This window comes from Eurosta solidaginis, chromosome 5 (genome assembly GCF_040869045.1).
Source record: "Eurosta solidaginis isolate ZX-2024a chromosome 5, ASM4086904v1, whole genome shotgun sequence".
NCBI lineage: Eukaryota > Metazoa > Arthropoda > Insecta > Diptera > Tephritidae > Eurosta > Eurosta solidaginis.
In genome coordinates, this window is record NC_090323.1 from 242,562,787 (window position 1) to 242,586,683 (window position 23,897).

Here is a 23,897-nt window from a genome sequence, read left to right on the forward strand (position 1 = left end):
TGCACAGTATATACTTTGTATGTAATCATGTGTTAAAGTTATGCTTTTTGTTGGCGGTTTCAATGAAACTGGTATTTTTGCTTTTGTTCTATTTATAGAACTCCAAAGAATTAACCAATGTTGTATATTTGTATGAATTTGAGCTTTATAGGTCTACACCAGAGATCTGCTTTGAGTACTAATAAAATTAGTGCACTTAGTCATGAGCCAAAAAATTGTGTCAAAATGTGAGTGAGTGATTAGCACATAAAATAGAAAATACATACGAGTGCCCCGTAACACATATGTCTCATACATATATGACATTGTTGAATATAAACTGATGTCATAGTCGCTTTAACTCAGTAGCACGTTGATTTCGTGTATAATACCCTGTATACTTCGTTTATCATCGGTTTTACTTTGGCGCTGTATTCAGTTTAGTTTCGTGTACATCGTTGTGTTGCTAGCGTCAGAAGACTGATATGACTTTATTCATTTTATTGCACTGTTAGTATTTCTTATTGCAATGAGTGTTTTCGTATAACACAGTTGACTTTCTTGCTCAATAAGGCAATTGAGCACTGAACTGCTTTGTGGCTTATGAGCGGTTACTCATTTTACGAAGCATGACTATGTAAATGTGTGTTAGTGGATATAAGCGCTTGATATTCTTTGTTTGCATACGCACTAATACTAATTTTTTGGTTAGTCCACTAATAACCTTAAAAGATGAATAACTGCAGCTCACTGGTCTACACACAGTGGGTCAGAGTCAAGAGTCAGTTTTGATGTGTTAGTGAAAGTATTGTAACGAATTTACTTGCAAATCCTCTTATTTGCCCTTTTGCTAAGTTCGTATCACTAAATTGTTGAATAAATAACTCCAATATTGAATAATGGAAAAATGGCCTTTATTAAAGTACTTCACAATAACACTTATACTTTGCAATTAGCTGGCTTAATAACCAAACTGATAGCTTAAATGAAACTGACTTTCAAAATAATACTGCTATTGCTCGCTAGATATCGTCTTAATCGAAACTGATTGACAACTCAAATCAAACTGAATTCCAGCGCCTCTACAATTGCCGCCTTTTATACTCTTTGATTTCAACCTTCGCATCTTCTAGGCGCTTCCAGAATCTACTAGTCCAGTAGCTCTCAAACTTCTCAGCTGTAACTACAATTGCACAATTTTATAGTTTTTCTCATTGCATACTTATAGGAGTATCTCAGATATATGCATGTGTTTGTGCATTGACTCTCCGCTGCTCGTATACGTACATGGTACATATGTGTAGACGCAATTATTGTTTCGCTTATGTAGATACATAATGATTGATCTATGGATGTGAATTCACGTCACTGCTTAGCATCGGCTTAAGAGATGGCAGCACTCCTTAATTTTGCTAATATTCGTAACACTGCCCTCCACCTAAGTCTGATCGTCCCGATCAGACAAATCTCTCGATCTAAACGCTGCTAGCATTGCCAAATGTACCACTCTTCTATTTCGTGATTTCCCAATTGCTTGTATGCGGTAGACGACATCACTCATCGTCTTCACAACTCTGTACGGGCCTTCCCAACTGCACCGATATTTGGATGGAACACCTTTCCGCCGGTGAGGGTTGTATAGCAGTACCAGATCTCCCTCCCGGAAATCTTCCAAATTATTTTCCTTGTCGTACCTGTATTTCATCTTACTACTCATTATCCTGGATCGTTCCCTCGCACTCTGTTGCTTGACCAATGAAGAACTACTTCGCAGAGCTTGATCTTGACGGATTGACTTTGCATCATCAGTATCGTCTTAACGTTTCACAACAGTAGTACGCGCTGGCTTGAAACCACCCTTGCATTCTTTCTGGAAAATTCTTTCAGTCGTTTTAGTGCGTCCATTAGGGTTTGTCAATGCCAGTGTTTTTCTCGCAGGTACTTTTGATTTCGCTTTATTTGGCCCATTCGATCCATCAACCTTTGCTCGATCTACTTTCCTTGACTTTCGTGGTCTCTGTCGAATCTCCTCCACCAGCACTCTTTTACTGCTGAACCCTTTTTCCAAACTGAAGTTAAGTGGCACATCTTGGTTCTCATAATGCATCACCCTTCTCTGCATATCGATCTTGATGTAATGGTCAACCAAGAAATCTACTCCCAATATAACTTCATCAACAATCTCCGCCACAACGAATTTGTGTAAAACCATGACCTTCCCAATTAAGACTGCACAGATCACTTCTCCCCGGACTTGGTTATACTCGCCAGTGACCGTACGCAACCTCGCTCCAGGTAACGGTTTTACTCTCCTGTTGACCAAGTCAGATCGGATCAAGGAATGAGATGCGCCCGTATCTACAGTCAGTACACGCTCCTTGCCATCCACATTGCCTCTGACGGTAAGACTGCTTGATTTCCTTCCAATTTGCGACACAGATATCACAGGACATTCAATAGCCGGGGCAAGTTTTCGTTCTTTACATCCGACACGCTCTTGCTCATTTCCTCCAGCTTTGCGTTTACGGCCACCCCCATTGTTGGAACTATTAGGACCAATATCGCAATGACGTGCAATGTGACCGGACTTCCCGCATTTGAAGCATTTCATAACTTTTTCACTCCGCTTTTGAGATCCTTTCAGCGCCTCCAATATTGCGTCTACCCACTCTGGCCTTTCTACTTCCACACGGCGTGCTTTGAAAACTGGCTCACACAGAAGCGACGCTGTTTCCTGAATCAGAGCTTGTGACACCGTTTCTGCGAATGTGGGTTTTGGGTTTGCATATGTCGCTCGCTTCATTTCTACGTCCCGTATGCCGTTTATAAAACTCTGGATTTTTACCCTCTCGGTGTACTCCACGGGTGCGTCCGCATTTGCCAAATGAGCCAACCTTTCAACATCCGAAGCAAACTCTTGCAATGTCTATTTGCTTTTTGGTAGCGTTTTTGCAACTCAATTTGGAATATCTGTTTTCTATGCTCGCTCCCATAACGTCGTTCTACAGCAGCCATCAATGCTTCATAACTGTTCCGTTCGTACTCTGGAATCGTCTGTAAGATTTCCGCTGCAGGCCCTTTCAATGCCACGAACAGTGCAGCAACTTCATCTTCCGCATTCCAGTTGTTCACTGCTGCGGTTTTTTCAAACTGTAGCTTGAAGACCTGGAAAGGAACAGAACCGTCAAAGGATGGTGTTTTTACCTTTGGATTACTCGCTGAAACTGCTGGGCGATTTAGTTACAACTCCTGTATACGATCTTTCAAAGCATCCATTTCGGCCTCCATTTTATCTTGTCGTTCACTAAAAGCCTCCAGCTGCGATGAGACTTTTGTTTCCTGTGCCTCCAGCTTCGTTGAGATACGCTCTTCCTGGGCTTCGAGTTGTAATATTATGCGTGCCTCTTACTCTTTTAATTGTTCTGCAATTTGTGACGCCATGTGTGTTTTCTGTTCATCCAATTGTGCTTCAATCTTAGCTGTTATACGGTTCTCCTGCGATTCCAGCTGAGATGATATTTGCGACGACATTTCGGATATACGTGTCTCCTGTGCTTCCAATTGTGATGACATATTGGTAGATATTTGTGATGACATTTCGGACATACGTGTCTCCTGTGCTTCCAATTGTGATGACATATTGGTAGATATTTGTGATGACATTTCGGACATTTGTGCCGATATTGCAGCCAATATCATGTTCAGGTCTGTGTTCGCCATTGTCTGCGGTGTTTCATTTTTCTCTTCAATTTTTGTTGTTGTCTCGTCCCCATCAGGATAAAAGACATACTCGTCCACACCAATTCCTTCTGCTTCCATTGCCTCTCGTAGCCGTGCCTGAAGTTCGAGTTTAACGCCGCTTGTATTCAATCCACGGCTCTCCAACTCCTTCTTTAGTTGCTGGATCTTCAATTCACTGAACTTTGCCATATGCTTGTTGTCCTCTGGAATTTATTCAACAATTCCTCTTCTGACACCTATTGTAACGAATTTACTTGCAAATCCTCTTATTTGCCCTTTTGCTAAGTTCGTATCACTAAATTGTTGAATAAATAGCTCCAATATTGAATAATGGAAAAACGGCCTTTATTAAAGTACTTCACAATAACACTTATACTTTGCAATTAGCTGGCTTAATAACCAAACTGATAGCTTAAATGAAACTGACTTTCAAAATAATACTGCTATTGCTCGCTAGATATCGTCTTAATCAAAACTGATTGACAACTCAAATCAAACTGAATTCCAGCGCCTCTACAATTGCCGCCTTTTATACTCTTTGATTTCAACCTTCGCATCTTCTAGGCGCTTCCAGAGTCTACTAGTCCAGTAGCTCTCAAACTTCACAGCTGTAACTACAATTGCACAATTTTATAGTTTTTCTCATTGCATACTTATAGGAGTATCTCAGATATGTGCATGTGTTTGTGCATTGACTCTCCGCTGCTCGTATGCGTACATGGTACATATGTGTTGATGCAATTATTGTTTCGTTTATGTAGATACATAATGATTGATCTATGGATGTGGATTCACGTCACTGCTTAGCATCGGCTTAGAGATGGCAGCACTCCTTAGTTTTGCTAATATTCGTAACAGTATTATAGTATTAGTCACACAGATATTATTCTGGCTGACTCGTAGAAATCAAAAAAATTTGATTTTGACGGCGAGTCAACACATACACAGCTGACTCGCAAGTCAGACTCACCTTGTGTGTGTCATCCTATTACTATTTTTTAGTATTCTTCCATAACTTCTTCCAGAGATATTCGATAAGAAAAATTGTATTTGTATAGGAGGCGCCACGCTTCCTCTAACCGTATCTCTTATATTTCTGGTGGTAATAAAGGTTAGCCTCATATAACACCTAACCGAATTTTAATGATCTAGCGTAAATAAACAACGCTCTGTAATTCTGAATGGGGGTCTGAGCGGGAGAACGAAAAGCATCGTCACATAATTTATCAGTCTAAGTGAAAAGTTGACGACCACGCCAACTTGCAAAAAGTTTTGTTGATGTCTTATTTTAACAAAAAATTCAAATATTTTAGATGTCTTATTTTAACAAAAAATTCAAATATTTTTACGGTATATATAACATTATACTAATATTTCACTAAGGTAATACCAGATATGAGAAATAAAAAACGAAATTTGGAAGAATCATTGTTTTTATAGGCGAAACCGGTTGGAAGCCTCACCCAATTGACCGAAAATTGATATATCTTCATATCGCCTGAAGGTTTTATGTGGCCATATAAATCGTTCCCGAGATGGTCGGGCTAGCACCTTAATGGTGCTGTGTTACCGGAGCGTACCGGATCTGTATCCGGCAAAGGACCATCACATCGATAACACTCCCCAAAGCCTTCGGGGAGAAACCTTATCGATACAACAACAACAACATATCTTCACAAAGTTTGCTACATGAGCTTATCCGAACTCAAAATATAGTAAAAATTGTCGAAATCAGATTATAACTAGGCCCACTTTTTCGGTAGCGAAAACTTCGAAAAATTGGAACTTGGCGAATAGATTAACTTAACGGGGCAAAATAGAATTTATTAAAATTTTATGAAATTGGTGTAGCACCGCCCACATTCAGAAAAAACTTTAAACGTTTTGCAAATCGTACATATAACGCCGTTGGATACAATTTTGAATTTGGCAGAAATGTGGTTATTGATTTTATATATAGATCTGAGCAAAATTGGTTCACGAGCACGCCCTCTTTTTAGAAAGTGTAACTACATTGCCAGGAGGAATATGGTAGTGAAAATACGAAAAAAACTAATTTACATTCACACATGCAATATTTTCAAAAAATCTTACTCACATATGAATAATTGAATAAATCCGTAGGAACCGGCACTGGAATCGTTATAATCTGCGTTTGCGTCAAATTCTCTCGTAAAAAATCGACATTTGAAGCTTGGTCATGCTCGCCATGTCGATACTTACGTCGCTCGCTGTGACAGATCTCTGAAGTACGAGGTCGGGTTATGCGTTCAATTGAAGGAGTGCGTGATCGTGAGCTTGAATGGCAACTGCGACGTCGATATCTACTTCGTTCTTGGTCTTCTGATTTGTGTCGATATTTTGAATCATATCTTCTACTTGAATAGTCATCTTCTGATGTGGAACAATATCGATGCCTGCGATGCCCCTTTGGAGAAGAATGACGTGTACGCGAAATTGATCGACTACGACGTGATCTTGACGACGATGACGACGGTTTGTCAGATACAATGCCGTATTTACGGCGAAGTCGATCTCGTTCTCTTACTTCGTCTATGAAGTATGGAATTTTTTCAGGTGTTCTACGACGACACGTGGTTGATGGTGATAATGACCTACGGGTAAGTATATGTTTCTTATCCAAACTATGACTACCACTGGTAGATCTATACGTTTCATTTCGCCGGGAGGAGCAATTGTCACCACTCATTGAACTTTTTGTGTTAACGCAGCAATTTTTCTGTAAAGGATCCGGGCTGCTACTTGATTTCTATAAATTATATAAAAGTATATATATATGAAAGGCCCGGCAATAAAAATGGATTTAATTAAAGATTGAATAAAAGAAAAACTTAAAAACATGGCTGTAAAACCCAAGGGCAATAAAAGTTTATATGCTTTTATTTTATTCAATCTTAAAATAAATTTGGGCCCGTATCGTGTCTTCCGTGATCGTTTCGTAATTTTGCTTATTTGTGTCGTATTATACGTGAACGAATAAATACTATCGTAATTTGATGTTGTGACATCAGTGAACATACTCAAAAAGTTGTCAAAGTCTTAAAAATTTATTCGATAGTAAGAAAGAAATGATACAAAATATTGTGGACATTTCACTACTTTTAAACCATTTCTTCAGCATTGTAAAACATTACCTATCAGGTAATCTCAATTAAATTAAAGTGAATGCGAGGTAGATTGGAAACAAGGTCTTTCCAACTGAGCAAAAAAGCATCTGGCCATGGACCAGAAGCGATGGTCTATGCACAAATTGGAGACTATGCGTAAATTAGAGACTAGATCCTCCCAACAACATTCGCGGAGTCTCCTTATCTCTAGAAGAAGAAGCGTAAATTGGAAGCTATATTTCTCCAACTGGATATTAATGCAAGGCTTTAATAATAATAATATATTTAATAGATAAATACCCTCCAAAGCCCGCCCAACCGACACGAGGCACAGTGGAAAGAAATTAAAAGTTGACACTAAGGACTTTAAATGTACATTTTCGTATTGTGTGATATTTTTCCATAATTTATTGTTATATAATATTTTTTCGTAAAACCTAATTTAAACAAGTAAGGAAGGCTAAGTTCGGGTGTAACCGAACATTACATACTCAGCTGCCAAATTACAGTTTACAAAACTTTTAAATTACCTTCTTTTAAAAGTGAGAGGTGCCACACCTATTGTCCAAAATTTTACTAATTTTCTATTCTGCGTCATAAGGTCAACCCACCTACCAAGTTTCATCGCTTTGTCCGTCTTTGATAATGAATTATCGCACTTTTCGGTTTTTCAAAATTTTCGATATCGAAAAAGTGGGCGTGGTTGCCACACCCATTTTCAAAAATTTTAGTGTTCAAATTTAATGTTATAATTCAATTTATAAAGTAAAATTCTATTGACAGAAAGCTCTTTTTCGCTAAGATATAGCTTATTATTTTCGTCTACGACCCTTTTAAAAATCTTTTATATAAAAGTGGGTGTGGTCTTTAACCGATCTCGTCCATTTTTTCTAGAAATATTTCTTGCTATAGGGAAAATTTGTGTACCCAATTTTATGAGGATCCGTTAATTTTCCTTCGAGTTATGGCTCCCGAAACATAGTCATAAAAGGGGCGGTCCCACGCCCATTTTTATTTTTTTTATTTTAAGCTTTTCCTATTAATTGTTATAAATCCACTTGGGAAATAAAATACCATTGATGTAAAGCTCTTTTTTGCAAAGATATAGCTCATTTTATTCATCTACGACCCTTTTAAACATCTTAAAAGTGGACGTGGTCCTTAACCGATTTCGTTAATTTTTCTTCAAAGCATTCCTTATAGGAAAGGCAACCTCTCGGCCGAATTGTGTTACGATAGGTTTAACGATTTTTGTTTTATGATTAATAATATTTGTAAAATTGATTTAATCACAAGTGGGCGGTGCCACGCCCATTTTAAAAAATTCTTCAAATTTTTATCAAGAGTCTCGATATTAGTCCACATGCCACAATTTCAACATTCTAGGTGTATTATTTACTAAATAATTAGGTTTTTTGTATTTTTCAAAATAATCTATATATAAAAAGTGGGCGTGGTTATCATCCGATTTCGCTCATTTTCAATACCAATCTATTCTGGGTCCAGATAAGCTCGTGTACCAAATTTGGTGAAGATATCTCAATATTTACTCAAGTTATCGTGTTAACGGACAGACGGACGGACGGACAGGGCTCAATCAAATTTTTTTCGATACTGATGATTTTGATATATGGAAGTCTATATCTATCTCGATACCTTTATACCTGTACAACCAACCGTTATCCAATTAAAGTAAGTATACTCTGTGTGGAAAGCACATACCTTACGAGCATATGTGTACATCTAGGTATTTTTCCAATTTCCAGCAGTTTTGGCTACACTAAAATAATTTTTACTATTTCTCAATAAAAATGTGTATCAAGGTCTAACCCAGAAGCTTTCTTGAAAACTCGACGAATCTTAGAGGTTATGCAGAGTTAATAGTTGGCCATGAAATCAAAGTGACGCTTGGATTTACTTGCTATAAAAAAGGTTACAGAGAGTTGATAGTAGGTCATGAAACAAAAGTTGAGAAAATTATTGAAGTTTTTGGGCATTAAGTTTTTGGAAGTGGAAGCAAAACTAAGCAGTGCGCGTCAAACTAACTTAAATTGCAATAAAGGATCCTAATCTTGCGACATATATTTTTTTGCTATAAACGATATTTTTAACAAATCAAGTAATAGATTGTTGCTCAAATTCAGAGAATCAAATCAATCATTAGTCATTAGCTATCTACGACTCGCTGTTTTCGAAATGGATTGTGATTTAGTGACAAATTCTGATTTATTTCAAAAATTGAAAGAATGTGGCAATACTACCCAGCCAGCATTTTTTGAAAATTTTGATAAAAAAATATTCAAATATCATACCCCAAGATGATTAAAAACGTTCAAATTTAAAAGCATTTTCTGTTCGAAAATTAACGTATCGTCGGGAGAAAAATGTACCATAAATGTGATTATTCTTGAATAATCATTTATGATTCATATTTCGAAACACTTTTTATTCATCTTTTTATCATACTTGATATTACTGGAAGATTGTACTTTACTTCTTTTGGAATAACATTTGATTACTTTTCACAGTCATTTTTTGATCACATTTAAGAACCATTTTCAGTCATATTATATGATGGTTTGGAATCATTTGTGAATAAGATTGTGATTCATTTTTCCATCATATTTAATACATAACTAAATACTATATAAAGATCATATTTCATCAGGGGGTTAAAGCATCTGGAAGCTCGGAAGTAAGCTTTTTGAACCGCAGGTAGTAATTAACTTGACCGTTGTACACACACACGACTAGAACATCCAACATCATTTATCATCATTATCTTAGATCATGGTAACGATGTCACTTTAAAAATCACGATTTTACTATGTCTCATATCATTCTTTAAAAATATAACTCGATGTTTTCGACAATCATAGCTCATGGAGGATGTTGAAGCCGGGTCCAGGCGTGTCGATCAAGCTTAACTTACCAGCGGTTAAACAGCTTACAACTTCCGTACATCGGTTCCATCCAGTATGTCTTCTGGGAAGCCGCATCTAGAGAAATGCTAGAAGACATCATAGGTTAGCAGCAGCACTTATATTACTTTTAGTCTTGAATATGTGTTGTATATTTGTAATTTTTTTGGATTTTATGATTGAAAAATTGTGAGCTAATGAAGAAAAATCAAATTTTCAATGAGAAGTATAGTTTTAACAAGTAAAAAGTTCATCATTTATTCAAGAAAGGTAGTCTGCAAATATTAAGAAAGTTGATTGAAAAATGATTTTAAATTTTTGATCACCGAAGTTAAAGAAATTAAATTCAAAAATGATTCCAAATTGTGATTGAAAAATTGTTCTCAGTTATTGATCATCAAAAGCAAACAAGTTTTATTATTCTCTATGTTCATTTTTATAAAATCTTAAAATTTATTCATCAAAGTTATTCGAAAATTATTTCAAAAAGGGATCAAAAATTATTTTCAGTTTGTGATCATTAAAATTAATCTTATTTTATTATTTATTTTGTTCAACTGTATGAAAACTCAGTATTTATTGGCAAGGAGTAGTCAAATTGTATTGATATGAAGGAAAGTTCAAAAATTTATCATTTAAATGCTGTGTGGGTAAAGACTATATATTTTTATAAAATTTTATTTAATCCATAATTTTGATACATCTTAACGGTAAAAATTTGAACAGTTTTTGCTCAAAATACTGCTTCAATCTGCATAGAAGGTGGAAACAATCAGGATCCAAAGATAAAGTGTTTAAACATACAAACAGTGAATGGTTACAGAAGCAAGTAGCTTGGCCAGATTATATAAAAAAAAGCTACTGATGAATCCAGTTTACCCAGCACATCTACTAAGCTGTTGACTATAAAAAAATCTATAGGAAACTCCACCAATATAGCTCCTCGAAAACCTTTCAAAGAATTGGGTAACAAACAAAAGAAGAAACGAATTGAAGTGCTCTCCAACAGTTATTCAAATGATGAAATATCATATGCAAATGCCGCGCAGTTAAAATCAGCAGGAAATAAGAGTGTCTTCGAAATAACTGAATATTTAATTAAAAATCCTCAAGATGTAGATAAAGTAAAAAATTTACTTTTAAAAACAAGTCTCATTTTCATCGGATATAGCTTTGGGCTTAACTTTATCACTGAAGTTGTCTAAATGGCAACACAACATTTTAAGGAAACGTATGCATGAAAAGGCTGAGGATATACTTCCTTCATATTATAAAATCCAAGGAGAAAAGCAGGAATGTTATGTGCCTAAAAACATTAACAGATGGTTAAAAAACAACAAAAAAAAAAATATAAATTTTTGTTTTTAAATTCTACCCAAAATTAAAGTGATTCGCAATACTAAAATAAAAAAAAAATAAAAAACACGCGAACCTCTTCGAACCATGAAACCGAATACATTGCATAGTATATGTGACCCGGTCTATGAAAAGATGGCTTATGACTCAAAAAAGAAATTCCGAGAAACAGCTGTTAAAGATAAACAATGCATTTCTTCAGTTTCTTAGTAGTAGCAGTAGTTTTTTTTAGTCATAAGCCACCTTTTCATAGACCGGGTCACATGTAACCCTAACTGTATAAATAAATTAATCAATTTTTGAGGAAATGTGAGGAAAATGAGTTAACGGTAGAATGTGATTTTTCCCATACATAAAATTTTTTCATTTGCTATACCTTTTTTGTTTAAGATTTTATGAAAAAATACTCATATATAAAAACGTCATGTAATGAGACTTAAACTCGATCCCCGTCAAAGTTTTTGTGTTATTAACTAATATTTTTTTCATTTCCCCAAGTCCATTGAAAGCCAAATCCGGCCACTGTGCCAGGGGCGCATCCGCATGACGCACGGATTTTTTTGTTGCCGAGTTGTTGATAGGCGGAGGTTTGTTAAGCGTCGAGATTTAAAACTGCTCAGCTACAGAATAAAAATCATCAGCTAAGTATTATACACAACATTTGGAAATAATACATATATCTACTACTTATATTGTTAAATAAAATAACATTTTACATAAAGATTTATTTTTTTTTAATTTTTTTATTTCGTTACGAGTTGAGATAGGATGAGACAGTTTTCTTTACAGTAAAAAGTTAATGGCGGCCTCCGTGGTGTGATGGTAACGTGCTCCGCCTATCACACCGTATGCCCTGGGTTCAACTCCCGGGCAAAGCAACATCAAAATTTTAGAAATAAGATTTTTCAATTAGAAGAAAATTTTTCTAAGCGGGGTCGCCCCTCGGCAGTGTCTGGCAAGCGCTCCGATTGTATTTCTGCCATGAAAAGCTCTCAGTGAAAACTCATCTGCCTTGCAGATGCCGTTCGGAGTCGGCATAAAACATGTAGGTCCCGTCCGGCCAATTTGTAGGGAAAAATCAAGAGGAGCACGACGCAAATTGGAAGAGAAGCTCGGCCTTAGATCTCTTCGGAGGTTATCGCGCCTTACATTTATTTATTTATAAAAAGTTAATGCGTTATATCAAATGAGTTCGAATGAGAATTAAAATCATGACACAAACACTGAAAAGGTTCATTTAATTCGAAATTAGTTCTGCACTGCCTCAAAAGAAGAGGTTTGTAATGTTTTAACGCTCGTGATGGGACATTGAAGTTTACTTCATTCGAAAGAAAGAGGCTAGCAATCAGTACATTCAGTAGTTTAGCCATGAATAATACGCCTAGCATTTCTGAACGACTTGCGAGAGTTGGAAGATGATAAGCTTTAAGCGGCTAGTATAAGGTCGAAGATTTTACGCGGAGTCCCAATGAAAATGCCTTAAAGAAAAAAGTAAAAATTGCTTCTGTATTGACTGTAGTCTATCTGCATGAACTTGATATCGCGGATCACAGACTATTGATCCGTATTCTAGTATCGGTCTAACTAATGAGGTAGTTACATAAGAGTCACTAAATTCTTTAGACCGTCGTTTCACGAATGATAGCACACCTCTAGCCTTATTGACAGTAGCCATAAAATTAAGGTTGAAACTAAGTTTAGCATCCATCATGACTCTCAAGTTAACAAAATAATTTACTGATACAAGACAAAAATTAATAATTATGTAAGCCAAGAATGGAATTATGGTGACCACACTGAAAGAAAAAGACTGGTTAAATCAACCGAAATACGGGTCAATTCAACCGAAATTTCTGTCAATTTTTATCCATCGCAACAAGATGTTGAATCAACTGCGCACAAATCGTTAATGCGTAATTGACCGTTTTAGTAGTCAAATGAACAAAAAAAAGTTGTTGCGACAGCTTTGTATGAAAGTAACTATGTTGCCATATAAATAAATGTAAGGCGCAATAACCTCCGAAGAGATTTGCGTCGTCCTCCTTTTTAATTTTTCTTACAAATTGGTGGGACGCGACCTACTTGTTTAATGCCGACTCCGAACGGCATCTGTAAGGCATATGAGTTTTCACTGAGAGCATTTCATGGCAGAAATACACTCGGAGTACTTGCCGAACACTGCCGAGGGGCGACTCCGCTTAGACATTTTTTCTTCTAATTGAAAAAGCTTGTTTTTAAATTTTGATGTTGCTTTTCCCGGAGTGTGAACCCAGGGTCTTCGGTGTGGATTCAACTCAATACAAAATAATAAACTCTTTGATGTGAATGGTTTATTATCATAAGGAAATTATTTGGTGTTTTTCAACAGTTTATAATACGCTACGTGAATTAAACAAAAACTTAAAAATTACACAGTCAAAATAATAGCACTTCAGTTCAATCTCAACAAAAATTAGTGGTCTTTCTTAAAATAAATCAAAAAAATTCACTTTGATATCTGGTATATAAACTAATTATATGGTTTCAATACTTTGTCGCGTGCCCTTTGTTTGCTATTACCGCGGCACAACGCCTTCACATGGAATCTACTAAATGCTGGCATCTTTCAACTTTGGTGGAACTCCAAATTTTCTGCACAGCCTCTCAGAGCCCTTCAATGCTTGTTGGTTTTATTGTAGATACACACTTCTTTATGTCCGTCCACAGATTTTCGATAGGGTTCAAATCTGGGGACTGTGCAGTCCACTCCATTACATTGATAGAGTTATCGTTGAACCATTTTTTTGCCATTTTGCTGGTGTGTTTGGGGTCATTGTCTTGCTGGAAAACCCACACTAGTGGCATTTCGTAGGAAGCATACGGCAGCATAATTTCATCAAGGATTTTTACATAAACCGATGAATCCATAATGGTTTTGATCCAATATATGGGACCCACACCTTGATACGAGAAGCAACCCCAGACCATAACACTACGAGCTCCATGTTTGATAGTTTTTGCTGTAAATTGTGGCTTGTATTCGCTGTTAGGTGCTTTAGCAAAAGATATCCGTTTAGCAGCATGATTAGAGGAAAGGAGCGGCACTTTTCGAGGACTACATGCAATGAGGCTGTTATCTCGAAGTCTACGGCGAATAGTTTCCACGCTCGCCGGCACATCCAATGTTTTTTTGAGCTTGTTGTTGTTGTTGTTGTAGCGATAAGGTTGCTCCCCGAAGGCTTTGGGGAGTGTTATCGATGTGATGGTCCTTTGCCGGATACAGATTCGGTACGCTCCGGTACCATAGCACCATTAAGGTGCTAGCCCGACCATCTCGGGAACGATTTATGAGTCCAAATTAAACCTTCAGGCCATTCCCTCCCTCCCCACCCCCAAATTCCATGAGCTTTGGGTCGCCAGAGCCTCGTCTGTTAGTGAAACAGGATTCGCCGCGGATAGGTGAGGTTGACAATTGGGTTTGGAGAAGCTATATATTGCGCTGGCAACCTAAAGGGTTGCGCTACACAGCCCTTGAATCTGGTATTTTAGTCGCCTCTTACGACAGGCACACCTACCGCGGCTAAATTCTGATCCCCTGACCCGCTGGGGTTTTTTTTTTGAGCTCTGTAGCTGTCATAAAGGGATTTGCTTTAGTCGTCCGTATTAACCCTTTTACTATTAAGGCTGACAAAACTCGCTTTCTACCACGGGATTCAACTTTTTGCTCATATCTTAGGTCATTTATTATCATTTTATTGGAACAGCCTTAGCAATTCCCTTATTTGGGAATACGATTTACCTTCGGACACAAATTTTTTTATTAGTTCACGTTTTCAGGGGAACAATGCTTTCCGCGACCCATAACTGTAAAATTTTTATAAAATTATTACACGATTTTATAAAAAGTACATAAAAGATTTTTTATTACCTTCCGTTTTCACTTTTTTCACAAAACGAAATGATAAGTGTTGACAAAAGATCTTTTACAACTGATTAACAGTTACAAAATTTGACAAAAAATGCGCACACCCTGAAAAAGCATACAAAATGTAACTGTAATGTACACTCAAAAAAATAATATAGTAAATAGGTGAAATTTTTACATCTTTCGATTCAGAATATTGCAACTGGTGCTATTATATTGACCGGAACTGTACATATGAATATATAAATGAAAATAGTAGTCAAAAATCTTCTCAATTCTTTCAGTTGCAGCTCAGCTCATTCTCAATCTCTTCTCTCGCATATAGTTGCCACACTTGATTATTTCGAAAGAATCAAATCGCAGGAAGGTATTTCACCACTGGAGTAACTTTACATGTAATTCGGCAAGTTTAATTTTCGTAACACTTTCAAGTTGAAACGATTCCAAAACAACTCAAACTTTTATTTTGTCGGAAACATCCACATTAAAAAGGATGTTTTTTATTATCTTATTAGATTCGTTCGCGTGAGTGAAAATTCATAAAAACTTGAACAAAATGTTACTAACTTTGGAAAAATACTGTTCGTGCAAGCAAAACTTTTGCAACAAGAGGGCGCAATTTTGCATTTCGCTTGGACGAGATAAATAGTGTCCCGGTATCTCATAATTTTTTGCACAGTAAATTCAAAAAAGGGTTTTTCGTTTTGTATTGATAACTGAAAAACTAGTTTTTTATTGTTTTCCTATTTTGTGTGTTTTTTCGATTTGATGGTTTTCTTATTTTGGTGTTTTTTTTTAACAAGTGGCACCATCGTCAAAGTGCAAAGTAGAGAGCGCAGTGAGCGTAAAATTAAATTATTAAATTTGCTCATGTATTGACAGTTGATCGCCGTTGAAATTACCTGTAAGATCAGTTGTGTTAACAGAAAAATCAGTTAGATTGATTAGGAATCTGTCAGTTTTACAAAATTTTAAGAGCGACAATTTCTCTTCTGTTGAAATGACTAAACTAATTTGTTCGGTCGAATTAACCATAATTCGATCAATTTCACCGAATCTCCGTTAAGTCAAGAACAACAGAACCGATTTTTTGATTTTACTAGCACCATTTCTTTCAGTGCATGAAAAAAGAACATTGACTAAAGTGGGTATTGGAAAGTCGGTATTTTTAACCATACAGTGCAGCAATTCGGATTCGGATCTACTTCGATTGTCACTAATAGAAGGGGAATGGGGCGCGTATTGGAGTCTAGGTCAATCATACTGTACATGAGTTATGTATCTCTTTAAAACTGAATGAATGATTTTAATTACATATTTGCTAAAAGTTCGTATTGTGATTTCTGAGCAAGCAAAAAAAAAATTTTAGTCGTAACGTATATAAATATTGTAAATTTTTTAGTCTTTATATATATATTGTACAAAATAAATAAATAGGATAAGTGCTTTTCTTGATATTGGAAAATTGTCGTTTCAAATACTTTGCCCGGATTTCGTATTCCGTGAACTGAACTCTTGTCTCTTAAAAGTGCCTTTTTAGCAAGCAAATCGTAAATGTCACAAATTTCTATTCGATCGCAAAGAGACGTTCGAATGCGCTTGAAATTTGCTTCTTTTTGAATAAAACAAGGTTTTATGGATAGTTGCGATAGCTTAAGCTTTTTTTTAGTTTAATTTAAAACAAAAAGGTCTTCACCTGTAAAAAAAAGTCATTGCACTTGACTCAATGGTCGAAATAAACTCTCTCATGTTAACGTTTTTTGAGATTGGCAGAAATTTTTTTAATTTTATATGCTTTTTTTCGGCGGCCGCCGTGGTGTGATGGTAACATGCTCCGCCTACCATACCAAAGAACCTGGGTTCAAGCCCCGGGCAAAGCAATATCAAAGTTTTAGAAAAAAAATGTTTCAATTAGAGAAAAAATTTTCTAACGGGGTCGCCCCTAGGCAGTGTTTGGTAAGCTCTCAGTGAAAACTCATCTGTCTTGCAGATGCCGTTCGGAGTTGGCATAAAAACAAGTACAGCTTGCAAAACTTTTAAATTACCTTCTTTTATAAGCGGGAGGTGCCACATCCATTGTACAAAATTTTACCAATTTTCTATTCTGTGTCATAAGGTCAACCCACATACCAAGTTTCATCGCTTTATCCGTCTTTGGTAATGAATTATCGCACTTTTTCGGTTTTTCGAAATTTTCGATATCGTAAAAGTGGGCGTGGTTATAGTCCGATTTCGTTAATTTTAAATAGCGATCTGAGATGAGTGCCCAGGAACTTACATACCAAATTCCATTAAGATACCTAAAAAATTTACTCCAGTTATCGTATTCAAGGACAGGCGGACGGACGGACATGGCTAAATGAATTTCTCGTTTCGCCCATTTTGGTTCATAGAAATCTATATCTATCTCGATTAATCTATGCCGTTACGGCGTACCGTAATGCGAACAAAATTAATATACTCTGTGAGCTCTGCTGATCTGAGTATAATTAAAAGGAACACGACGCACATTGGAAGAGAAGCTCGACCCAAAATCTCTTCGGAGGTTATCGCGCCTTACATTTATTTAATTTAAATTTTTTCTTAGAATAAATGATTTTGTGTTTTACAAATATAGAAGGTGACATTTAATTGTCAAATTATCTATTACAATCCCGCATAACTCTATCACAAACTGTTAGAAGTTGAGATACGATATGCGTACAATTAGTCACGTAATTTATTTTCATACGAATGTCGTTACGATCACGGAAAATTTTATAAATTTTGTTTATTAAATTTTTACTATACGTTTATAAAAATGTTTATGCATGACTTGGTTTCAAAACAAAACTGTATTTGAATATATGTGCAAACGTTAGTAGTACATACTTTTAAGATGGCGTGTTCTTTATTCTTTGAACTTCTTTTACGTTCGCTTTCATGCTGGTTTTCCGTATCCCTATTAGAACCATTATTAATCACGCTTTTGGAGTTCACAGCAACGTCATCGGCCGGCAAAGATGAATTTCTGCTTTCTCCTGTGGACAGTACGCTTATTGTATTTTTGTATTAGTCTCATATGTATTTAGATGTCATATAAATTTGGACACTCATTAAAGTTATGATAGGAGCTACTCATGCAATGTACTTAAACTTTATTACTGTATAAATTGTTGCTGTTAACTTGCTCTTGTATTTGAAACTGGTAGAAGCGTATTTACTCAGAATTTGTTTTTAATTTTTAATATCTTACATATAAACTAATTTTCGCCGAAGAACTGCTTTCTGAATTAACGATAAAGTCACACTCTTTAGAAAGCAGAAATGAGACAAAAGCCTGTCTAGTACGCCGATAATAATGTTCAAGTTCATTATCATTTAAAACAATTACGGAAGGCTAAGTTCGGGTGCAATCGAACATTACATACTCGGCTGCCAAATTACAGCTTGCAAGCCTTTTAAATTACCTTCTTTTAAAAGTGGGCGGTGACACGCCCATTGACCAAAATTTTACTAATTTTCTATTCTGTCATAATGTCAACCCACCTACCAAGTTTCATAGCTTTATCCGTCTTTGGTAATGAATTATCGCACTTTTTCGGTTTTTCGAAATTTTGGATATCGCAAAAGTGGACGTTGTTATAGTTCGTTCATTTTAAATAGCGATCTGAGATAAGTGCCCAGGAACTTACATACCAAATTTAATTAAGATACCTCAATATTTACTCAAGTTATCGTGTTCACGGACAGAGGGACGGACGGACATGGCTAAATGAATTTCTTTTTTCGCACAGATTATTTTGATATATAGAAATCTATATCTATCTCGATTAGTCTATGCCGTTACGGGGTACCATTATGCGAACAAAATTAATATACTCTGTGAGCTCTGCTCAGCTGAGTATAAAAATTAAGAGACCGAAGCGGTTTTATAAACTAACAACTACTTTTTAATATTGCAAGTTCAGTTATTGTTGTTTGTAGTCCGAATATTTCTTAGTGTGATTTTGGTTGATTGTAGATATCCATAGGCTTTAATATTCCAGGTATTGCGAGTTCAGTTATTGTTTGTTGTTGTCCGAATATTTTGGTTGATTGTAGATATACGTAGGCTTCACCATTCCAAGTATTGCGAGTTTAGTGTTTGCTAATTTTAGTCTGAATATTTCCTTTAATTGTATGTTGATTGTAGATTCTTTTTACACTACTATAAAGATGCTTTAAGTGTATGGTAAATATTTTTGAATTGATATAGAGAAAAATCTTTAGGTACATGCACTTCAAAACTAATATAAAATTTATCATTAATTAAAATCGTAGAAGAGAGAGGTTTGGTTGGTTGAACTGGCCGGTCCATGAGGACCTCACATAGACAGAATGAGTCCATAGTGTACCAGAAGATTGTTTTAACAACCGAACTGAAAAATCCTATCAAAAACCAGGACCTATGTTATAAAATAACTCCGTCCTCTTGGCAAATACTATAAGCTTCCTAGGACTTAAGCCAATTGGTTTGGTAGGTTGAACTGGCCGGTCCATGAGGACCTCACATAGACTGAATGAGTCCATAGTGTTGCCAGAAGTTTGTTTTAACAACCAAACTGAAAAATTCTATCAAAAACCAGGACCTATGTTATAAAATAACTCCTTCCTCTTGGCAAATACTATAAGCTTCCTAGGACTTAAGCCAATTGCTGCTTCTAGATCTGACAGTTGTATCACTCCTAATAGCTGGAGTCTTAGCCTGGCAAGCGCAGGGCACGAGCGCAGTACGTACTCGATCGTTGCCTCCTCCAACCCGCTTTTCCTGCATCTGCTATCACTGACCAAGCCTAATTTAAAGGCATGTGTCGCTAGAAGGCAGTGTCCAGTCAGAATACCCGTCATGAGTCGTAAAGTCCTCTCTTTTTAATGATAGAAGCAAAGTTTTTAGTCTAACGTTCTAAGACCAACACATAATTTCGACACTTTACAGCCCCGAGCTTGAACCCAAGCCTTTCCCGCTTAGTCGATTGTGTGCACCTCTCGTCTTCGCTTCATCTCGCCAAGTCTAATTGGGGCGTCTACGGAGCAAGCTTCCAGGGATGCGCCCTTTTTAGCTAGTTATCCGCTTTTTCATTCCCATCTATTTCCATATGGCCTGGGACAAAATATAGATGTATGCTTCTCCCTGTCCCGATTCTCTTCAGAAACTGCTTACACTCTAACACGCATTTAGATGCTGTGCTTTGCGAGATTATTCCCTTAATTGCTGCTTGACTGTCAAGATAAAAGTTAACACGGTTGCTGCTTAAGCTATTCTCTTTCTTCGTTATAGTACTATGACCGTATGTTCGGCGCTCAAGCTGCCCCGAAGCACCGAGCATGGTTGCAGTTGTTCACGCTATGTTTTTTGCTACCAGGTCCACAGGTGGAATGTGCAGCCGTCGTGGTTGTTTTTAGGGCTCCCGTAATGCTGAGCATTGATAGTCTGCTTACCCCCTCTAATTTTTTGAGGTATGTTGTTTTCCACCCAACAAGAACTCCATAGTATAGAATAGGCCTTATAATTGCTGTAAAACTCAATGAGAAAGAGAGGGTGATAGGCCCAACAACGTACACCCCAGCATTTTATTACATGCATAAGGCACCGTTGAGGGTGAAGCAGCCTCTCCTCCACGTTGAGCTTCCATGACAGCTTAATGTCTAGGATAATTCCTAGATATTGCGTATGCCGGGCGTCTGAGACAATTTAGGTCTTTGAAAATTCCAATGAATTAAATAAAAAACATTTTGAGTCAGTTTTCCTGTTCCTTAAAAAACCAAAAATTCAGCTAAAGAACGGGTATTTACTTTTTGCAGCCTTTGTTTCCGACGCTTTAAAGAAACCTTATTTAGCTACTTAATTGGTTGTTGTTGTACCGATACCGACACTCTTCGAAGGTTTTTGGGATGCTATCAATATATATGGTCTTTTACCACATATATATCCGGTACGTTCCGGTAACAATCACCATTAATGTAGTAGACCGACCATCTCGGGGAAGATTTAACATGACCACATTTAACCTCTAGGTCATCTGCCCCACCCCTTAGTCCAATCAGCATGGGCGTAGGTGAGGTTGAAAATTGGGTTGCAGAAGTTATGGATTGCGCTTATCAGCCCCTTGAATCCCACTTTATTTTATATATCAATGTGCTTCAAGGATTCTAGCGTTGCCTTCCTGCGACAAGTGTTCTTTAAAACTATAAATGTCTTACCCAAAATATTCTTATAATCCGGCATGAGATCTTCGTTGGAACCACCAGCCTGGCCTTGGTTCTGGGGAGGTTTATAGCGGATCACCTTTTCCTTACGACGGGAATCGACAAAACTCATATTTATTTATGAAGGATTGTTGTAAATATGAGACACAATTTGTATATGACAAGTGATAACCAAGGTGATTTCAGTACCAGATGTTTTTATCGCAACAGCTGATTGTTTCTTGGTTATTTTCATTGTGAATTCATGCAAGTGAAAAATCTTTCTATTCCTCCATTGCCATACCTACCTGTCAAATAATCCCTGAAAGGGAAATCGGCTGTCGCGAATGGCAAGAAAATGGAAGAAAGGTTTGATTGTTGCTCGCTGTTAAGAAATTAAAGTGCCATGATTTTCACATTTGTGTTTCAAACCAACTTTTTTTCAAATGTATCCACAGAAATTGGGACTACAAATTAATATTAATTTTTAAAATGTTAATAGATAAAATATGAGCAGCCAGTGAAGCAAACATTTTAAAATATGTAAATAACGCAATATACCAGTCGTCTTAAAAATTAAATTAAATAATTAAAAAAAAATGTTAAGTCAAACGGTTTTATTGAAAACAATACTTACATGAAGTAATAATAATACTAAATGCTAGAAAATAATTCGGTAGGTCCTACGTACTAGTCGTCACACTCCTCATCAATCTAGGGCATTGATCAGACAATTAAATAAAAGCGTTGAACGCGTAAAATTTCTATTGATAGTCATAAGTAAGACCAACTGAACCTTAATCAGGTTATGCTACGCCTCACATTTTTAGAAATTTCACGCGCCCAACGCTTTTATTTAATTGTCTGATCAACGCCCTAGATTGATGAGGAGTGTGATGACTAGTATTTAGGACCTACCTAATTATTTTCTAGCTTTTAGTATTATTATTACTTCATTTAAGTATTGTTTTCAATAAAACCGTTTCACTTAACACATTTTTTAATTATTTTATTTTCAAGTTTTTAGTCTTTATTTAATTGCCTATTATTTCTCATTCCATTTAGTTCATTTAGTGACTCATTATTACAAGGACTCTTTCCTGACAATTTGTTACAACCTAAGTCCTCAATACATAATCCTTCCAAAGACTTTACTCGACTCTGCGCACGTATGCTTGTCCCTCCTCCAACTCCAAAATATTTTGATGTCACTTCTACCGGACTGTATGTAATATTTGTTCCAAATATGAGTCAAATCGGACATCATAGGTCGCTTTCTATTGACGTATGTATTATGTGTTCCAAATATGGACCAAATCGGACCACAAATACGATTTTTTTGAATATCTCGATGTTTGTGCGACCTAGCGGCGATTTTTTCACAGACCGTTTTCTATTCATGTATGTAGTATGTGTTTCAAATATGAGCCAAATTGGACCACAAATACGATTTTTTGAATACTTCGATCCTTGCGCCAGCTAGCGGCGATTTTTTTCATATGCCGCTTTCTATTCATGTATGTATTATGTATTCCAAATATGAGCCAAATCGAACCACAAATACGATTTTTTTGAATATCTCGATGTTTGCGCGACCTAGCGGCGATTTTTTCACAGGCCGTTTTCTATTCATGTATGTATTATGTGTTCCAAATATGAGACAAATTGCACCACAAATACGATTTTTTTAATACCTCGATCCTTGCGCCAGCTAGCGGCGATTTTTTCATATGTCGCTTTCAATTCATGTATGTATTATATATTCCAAATATGAGCCAAATCGAACCACAAATACGATTTTTTTGAATATCTCGATCTTTGCGCTATCCAGCGGCGATTTCTTATAGGTCGCTTTCTATTCTTGTATGTATTATGTGTTCCAAATATGTGCCAAATCGAAACACAAATACGATTTTTGTGTATATCTCGATCCTTTCGCTTTCTATTCTTGCATGTATTATGTGTTCCAAATATGAGCCACCACAAATACGATTTTTGTGAATATCTCGATCCTTGCGCCACCCAGCGGCGAATTTTTTCTTATTATTGCATTGTAGTCGGGTTCTGACCTATGTTCCAAGTTTCATGCTTGTATCTTATCGGCAAGATACTGAACTTTCAATTACAAAATTCGTGCCCGCAGTCCAACCCCTCCCCCCCCCCCCCCGTCAAGTGATGCTAAATAAAACCGTTTAAAAAGAACACTATTGAGCATATGATTTGAGTAATTGAACAGGGATTTAACAGGTGATCCAGGCTGTTTACTATTGTGAACGTTTTTTTAAAACATTCGCAACTTGTTCTGAGTTGACAATCATGAGAGGGTTGCATACAAGCATTGTGAATTCATACAAGGGGCGAGTGTTTAAAAAAAAAACGTTCATAATAGTAAACAGCACTTATCACCAAAGGTAACAGGGGACCGGCGGAGGTAAGCTGTCTAATACATTTCCAATATCATTTGGCACTTCAAATTCCAGCGTAGTAGGATTTTTTCAGTAGTACTTCGACTTACAACAACAAGATAAAGAAAACTTTGATTTATGTTTTTAAGGATTTCATCATGCTCTCACCTCAAGGTGACGCCTTGTATTGCATTGATGCGGTTAATGGAGTGATGGATGTGGTGAAAGGTGATATGAATAGCGCAATTTTAGTAGA

The 23,897-nt window shown here is 36.5% G+C and overlaps 1 protein-coding gene across 4 annotated transcripts in view; it reads right to left on the reverse strand.

Annotated features, from left to right (window-relative positions):
• Window positions 1–21,398, reverse strand: part of LOC137252982 (female-specific protein transformer-like) — a 33,603-nt gene extending 12,205 nt beyond the window's left edge. For 3 of the 4 annotated variants that reach the window (XR_010953689.1, XM_067789172.1, XM_067789174.1), the window contains exons 1-3: window positions 21,252–21,398; window positions 17,901–18,049; window positions 5,819–6,490 (exon numbers count right to left, since the gene is read on the reverse strand). Coding sequence is in view for 3 of the 4 variants with exons in the window: in XM_067789172.1 (XP_067645273.1) it covers window positions 5,819–6,490; window positions 17,901–18,049; window positions 21,252–21,369 (939 nt within the window). In the remaining variant the exon portion in view is untranslated. Of the gene's footprint in view, window positions 1–5,818; window positions 6,491–17,900; window positions 18,050–18,561; window positions 19,219–21,251 lie in introns of all 4 variants that reach the window. The other variant, XM_067789173.1, reaches the window with a different exon arrangement.
• Window positions 21,399–23,897: the final 2,499 nt, after the last annotated feature.